The sequence below is a fragment of the Prunus avium genome, chromosome 1 (genome assembly GCF_965620075.1).
Source record: "Prunus avium chromosome 1, drPruAviu1.hap1.1, whole genome shotgun sequence".
NCBI lineage: Eukaryota > Viridiplantae > Streptophyta > Magnoliopsida > Rosales > Rosaceae > Prunus > Prunus avium.
In genome coordinates this window covers 16,732,201-16,739,072 of record NC_142284.1, presented here as the reverse complement: position 1 = coordinate 16,739,072, position 6,872 = coordinate 16,732,201, and the positions used below count along the sequence as shown (strand labels likewise).

The 6,872-nt window shown below is 35.7% G+C and overlaps 1 protein-coding gene across 1 annotated transcript; it reads left to right on the top strand.

Moving 5' to 3' along the window:
* Positions 1–4,966: 4,966 nt before the first annotated feature.
* On the top strand, positions 4,967–6,568 carry DGL (alpha/beta-Hydrolases superfamily protein). The gene has a single exon (XM_021972987.2). The coding sequence runs from the start codon at positions 5,031–5,033 to the stop codon at positions 6,441–6,443; it is 1,413 nt and encodes a 470-aa protein (XP_021828679.1). The 5' UTR covers positions 4,967–5,030; the 3' UTR covers positions 6,444–6,568.
* The last annotated feature ends 304 nt before the right edge of the window (positions 6,569–6,872 follow it).

The following is a 6,872-nucleotide window of genomic DNA, read 5'->3' as shown; positions in this document are numbered from 1 at the left end:
AACATTAGAGAAAGTGTTATTCAATGGTGCTGAAAATCTGACACTCAAATTAAATTAAAACTAGTTAAAAGCTAAGGGCCCGTCTGATAACCATTTCAATTTTAGTTTTTAGTTTTTGCGCTAGAGTATAGAGAAAAAAGAGAGAGAATGGAAGTGAGAATGAGAGTGTCACTACCCAAAAAAAAAAAAAGATGGGATTGAGAGGGAAGATGAGAGGAGAGGATTGGAAGGAGGTTGATGACACAAAGACCTCAATTATTTGCTTCATCCTTACCCGTGGCGGATCCAAGATATGAAAGCCGGATGGGCAAAACTTACATACTAAAATCAACGGTACAAGTGAATTTCATTAATAAACATAAAAAAGATATACGGGGGACGTAATTAACCTTACCCTAAAATGCATCTCTATACATACCAACATTTTTTTTTTATGTAGAAAGAATTTTAATAAAAAATACCAACAAAAAATCAAACAAATTGTCATAGAGCATCTCAACAATATCAACAACAAATCAAACATCTCAACAAAATTTCTAAAATCAAAGCCTTAATTAATTTTAACAAAATCCCCAAATTATAATTCATCCCTAATTAATTCCTAGAATACTTAATTTTAAATTAAAACTATAATTATATATATATATATATATATATATATATATATATATATATATATATATAGAAGATGAGAGAATGAGAAGAATTCTTTTCGTTGACAATGAGAATAAGAAGATGTTGTTGCCCACCCAAGAAGAGAGAGAGAGAGTTATAACATATATAGGTATTTTTTGTTTAAAAAAAAATTTGGAATGGCAGGCGCCGACCCTACCCTGTACACAGAACCGCCCCATATCCTTACGAACCCATGTCACCATCCATGTGCCGATGAATGGAATTCGCGTATTATGCATGGCATGGAAATTCAAACATGATTTGAAGTTTGAAAGCAAAATTATTAGGAGGTTGTTGGGCTAACTTTTTTCATGCCCATATCATCAGAAATCATAAAACAAATTAATTGTATCTTATCAATGATGCGGCTCTAATGATTAATTGATGTATAAATTTACTCTCACCAGCTCAATGAACCCCCATGGCATCAAAACAAAATAAAATGCAATAGTTGAATTATAATGCTTTTGGTCATTTTCAGCAAGAGTAAAATCTATCACGATTCACTAGTTTTGGGAAATTTCTCCATCTTGCAAAGATACAAAATTTGACCTGCATTGCCAAAACTTGTGTATGCAAAACCCTAATATTCCCCCTACTTGACAAACAAAAAAGAATCAAACCTAATTTTTCAAGTTGTAGGTGACCTTTTTTCAAGTAACTTTGTTGACAAGAAACACTCCCCCACAATGTCAAAAGTACGTATATATTTGATAAGGCCAATTGCCACACATAAACAAAAACTCAACCACTCCAGCCACCAAATTCCCATCTTCTTTTTCATGCACAGTTGTTTATTCTCGACAACTCTTAACATTTATTCTTATATAAATGCCCCTCTCGTGTGCGTCTGTGTGAGACATGCAGCTATAGGTGGGTACAGTTTGTGGATACAGGTGGGTACAAGACAGATTTGCTTTTTTTCTTTTTCCGGCCGCAAGACTGATTTGATCCACTTTCGCTTTTTCTTTCCTTCTTTAAATCAATTATAAGAATTTTAAATACCTATATATCAGCTAAATATATCTTTTGAAATTTGGCTGTATTATTTTTTAGATATGAAATATTTATATTACAATCTTTATATAGATTTTCAACTACAAAACCACCAAGAAATGAAGTAGAAAATTACAGAAAAAATTATTTGAATTGTTGTGAGACAAAATTATTGGTGTGGAAATGATTAATTAATTATACATAATAGTTGCTTGTGTTAATATATACATTGAAAATATATGGACATATCTTTTCCACAGAAAACTTCTAAGAAAAATTAGGTATTACACATAACAATCCCTACTAATTAGAATTTGAGACATAGAGAATTTATATTTGGGTTTTAATATCTATAAATCAAATTTTGTTTTGGATTAGGCCAAAGAAGAGGCATAGATTCGTTGGGCCTCTCTAAATTACAAAGTTAAAATACAATTTTATCCTTTTTGTTTAAAAGCCTAACCAAAATTAGATCTCTCTCATCAATCTCTCTCTGCTGGAAGCAGGGACGGATCCAGGATTTCAAACTTGACTGGGCTAAATTTACCTTACATATAAACATACTAAGTAGATAGAAAACTACAGTTAAAAAATTTCTTCTTTTTTCCTTTCTTTTTTTCCACAGGCTGTGTGCATTCCCTTTTCTTTTTTTCTCTCCTATGTGCCGTTGCTATAGGCTGCAGCTTTCTCTTTTATTCCCCACATGCAAGCAGTGTAAGCAAAGGATTCCTAAGAAGGGTAGGATTAGAATATTCACTTGGATGGCTGGCTGGGCTATAAAAAAATTTTGGGCTGGGATTTTAAAAGCCACCTGGGATGTAGCCCAGGTTAGCCAAAGCCAAGTACCGTCCCTGGCGGGAAGGTGATTATATAAATCAGTGATTCTCCATAGAAGTGTTTTTTTGACTTATCCAGAATCACTCCCAAACGAACCCTAAATCAGCTCATCAAAAACTAATACATCCTCAATGAAAAAAAGGGTAAATTTTCTTTAAATCAAACCAAAAGATTAATCCGGAGTTTTTCTCTAATCTACTGCCAAAAAAAAAAAAATTCGAAACATTCTTTTGCATTTCTTGATCTTGGTTTCTTTATGGTGTATATGCCCATCAAAAGATTGTCACCATTTTAAACAAGAAAAGTGAACTAAAAGAGCAGAAGGGTAGTCAAAGAATGGCAACCCCACAACGCGTGGCTGCTACCTACATATATTCTTTAAAAATGGATAATGCTCTGTGTAAAGTGAAAAAAGCCGAAGTGGCAATTTATATTTTATACAGATTTTTATAGATAAATGAAATTGGAAAAAGGCAGTCATTGTACGTACTGAGAGCAGATCTTTATAAAATACAAGCCAAAATGTAAGGAAGTTCGAATATGAGATTACTGGTCTCTGCAAGTTAAGGTTCTTTTCTACCGCTAGACCCGTTAACATATTATTTATAGATTATAATAAGTGATGATGCATTATGCCCACCTGAGCTGAGGGGCCAAAAAGGAGAAAGGTATTATTCACAATCCCCACCTTTTGCATCATTTTAATGGGATCATATGAGATATCAAAATACAGTACTTGGCTCTCCGCGTTGAATATTCTTTAGTCACTCCCACGCGAACCAACCAAAACCATCACAATTCTCAAGCGCACAAGGCGTGCGTCAAACATGAATAACAATACCAGTACTTTTTTTATTTGGGGCATGCATGTAATTTTGCTAAAGATGAGCAACCAAATAGAAAATAGTCGGCGCAGTTTGTTTTATTAGCCTTTCTAACCTCTATCGCTTAGCATTTTTGTCAACCTGAATGAAGGGGTTTATTAGCCTTTTTAATTCTCATTTTTTGAGGTGCCTTTTTAAAACAACTATTTTTTTTTCACACGTAGCACCTCCATGACATACAAATTACCACAAAATGACCTCATTCATGCTATGTCAGCAATGACGATAGAAAGCCAAAAGTAAAGTAAGACGCAAAATATCGGTCAATAGCGTGAATCCTGATGATTTTTAGAGGGGCAATGAGCACTAGCATAATTAAGTCAATAAATAAATATAAACGAGAGATTAGACCTCTTTAGCGTAACAATAATATTATTTGTACTACATTTATTGATTATATTGTTGACCTATCAGTGTATGTGAGATTCATCTGTATTAAAGAGGTTGTCTGTATAAGATAGCAATTGATCATTGATCAGTTCACGTGCAAGGTTCCTCAACTTCTGTGGTTCTTTTCTTCTAAGCATATATCCAATAATTGGTCCTCTTTTGATCCCAACATTAATTGCTCAATTATTGTGTTACTACTTCTTATTACATACTTTGTAAGTAAACATGCAGCCCTCCAAGTCAAAATTTACTCACTTTTATATGTAAAAAGTTAGCTAACTTCACAGATGGGTTTGACAAATCAATGTACGATAAATTTATTTTTTTTATTTTTTTAAGATTAAGAGTATATTCCATGATTATCCATCCATTTTATTATATAAATATTATTCTTTGAAACTAATTATTTTGAATGGATCTCTATAAAATAATTCTTAATTAACTTCTTACTACGTGAAAAAATTGTGAAGAATAAAAATGATTAACACTATTAAAAACTTATTTTTATCTTGGAACGTAAATTAGTACATGCAGATTAATTTAGCGATCAAGAGTTTTAAAGACAATTGTGAGTGTTTTAACTTCGGAATATAGAATGACAAACGAGGAGTGTGAACATCTAGCAAATACCTTTTTCTTCAAATCAAAACACAAGCAAAAAAATAGTGTAGGTCTAGGGAAACAATTATAAACAGGACTATATCACAATGCTTAGTGTGATGAATATGGTGGGGTTAACATTAACTGGACATACCCCAAACAAAATTATGTCAAGATTTGACCTTATTGTCACTCATTGTTGAGTTATGTATGCATCTTTTCCGGCCAAAAAACGAAAAACTCTGTTTGAAACTTTGAAGTCAACGCCAAGGAATCAGGAAAACCCAAATTTTTTTTTTTTAAAAAAAAAAGAAAAAGAAAAGAAAGGAGCTCTTTAATTCTAAGCCGCAACAGAAGCCGAGTGTACGTGGTCTGAAAAACACAACCGACCACTTAAATTAAAACCTGTGGAATTTAGTCCCCAGTCAAATACTCGCCAAACATGCTTTTACTTTTATTTCCTTATGACCCACATGACAGAAATTTATCACACACACCTCCCCTACCACATGTTCTCTCTTTACACATACATATACATATATCCCTGACTCTCCTCTCACAACATAAACTCAGCCACTCTCTCTCTCTCTCTCTCTCTCTCTCTCTCTCTATAGCTCTCTCGCATTTTCCTTCAACAGAGCTATAGAAATGGCTTCCGTGATTCAGATGCAGAATACAAATATGAACCAGCATGTCACATTTCCTAAAAACATTCGGCCACGGTCAGGTTCTTTTGGGCAGGTTTGTCTGCCCAAAAGAACCGAAATTGCTGGCGATAGACAGACAATTGTCGCAGCACTAGGGACCGTGGAAGTAGCCACTACTACCAGTACTAGAGCCAATACGAAAACCACCGCCAGCACTAGTACTACTAGTAATTTAACTCATCAATGGAGAGAAATTCAAGGTTCAAACAATTGGGAAAACCTGGTGGAGCCATTGCACCCACTTCTCCGGCAAGAAATTATTCGATACGGTGACTTTGTCACTGCGTGTTACAAGGCCTTTGATCTCGACCCAAACTCCAAACGCTACCTCAACTGCAAGTACGGCAAGAAGAACATGTTCAGAGAGGTTGGGCTCGAGAGTTGCGGTTATGAAGTCACCAAGTACATCTACGCCACTCCGGACATCAACATCCCAATCCAAAACGGCGAGTCGTGTGGCCGTTGGATGGGATACGTCGCCGTTTCATCAGATGATGCAGTTAAGAGGCTCGGAAGAAGAGATATTGTAATCACCTTCAGAGGCACAGTCACAAACCCTGAATGGGTTGCAAACCTAATGAGCTCATTGACTCCGGCACGGCTTGATCCTCATAATCCGAGGGACGATGTGAAGGTGGAGTCTGGATTTTTGAGCTTGTACACGTCCGACGAAAGCGAAAGCAAGTTCGGGCTAGGAAGCTGCCGGGAACAGCTTCTTTCAGAGGTGTCCAGATTGCTAAACAAATACAAAGGTGAAGAGTTGAGCATAACATTAGCAGGACATAGTATGGGGAGTTCTTTGGCTCTTCTTCTTGGCTATGACATCGCCGAGCTCGGGTTGAACCGAGAGAATTCCCGAAGGAAAATACCGATTACAGTGTTTTCGTTCGGGGGCCCGAGGGTAGGGAACTCGGGGTTCAAGCAAAGGTGTGATGAATTGGGTGTGAATGTCTTGAGGATTGTGAATGTGAATGACCCCATTACCAAGATGCCTGGGGTTGTTTTCAATCTCGAGAACTTTAGGGTTTTGGGAGGTGGGGGATCGTTTGAGTTTCCATGGAGTTGCTCATGTTATACTCATGTGGGTGTTGAATTAGTATTGGACTTCTTCAACATGCAAAACCCTTCATGTGTTCATGACTTGGGGACTTATCTTAGCTTGCTCAAATGTCCCAACAGAGTGCAGATTCAAAAGGAGGGTGTGGATTTGATGAACAGAGCAAAAGAATTGCTCTTGAATTTGAATGTGAGCGCTCAAAATTTCAACATGCAAGTGCCAATCCCATGGAGAAGTGCTTCTGCCAGAAGTACCAGAAATATGGTGAAGCTGCAGATTCAATCACAAAGAACATAAATATTAGTGTGTTCATAGAAATTTTAGGATTTTTCTCAACTCCCCAGCCTTGTAATTTTGTTCAGGAAAAAGGGTTTTGTGAATTACAATCGTCCTGGCCTAATGTATATTGTAGAAATCAGTTCAATAACCTCTCGAAAGAAATCAAGAGGTTAAATTTTTGAAACCAATGAAACTGTTATTTATCAATTTTTTTTTATGTAGTTTTGCATTTCAGTGTTTTCATTTCCATGCTATTTTCTTTCTTCTTTTCGGTTCTCTCGGACTAACCTTGTGTTGATTGCCTTCGAAGTTTTAGAGACCGTACGTGTATGCGAGATTCATGTGTATGCAGTTAAAAGAAATTATTACAGGAAAAAAAAAATATCAAAAAATATTTACGACCTCTCTAAAACTCCTTTGTATCAAAAAATATTACAGGAAAAAAAA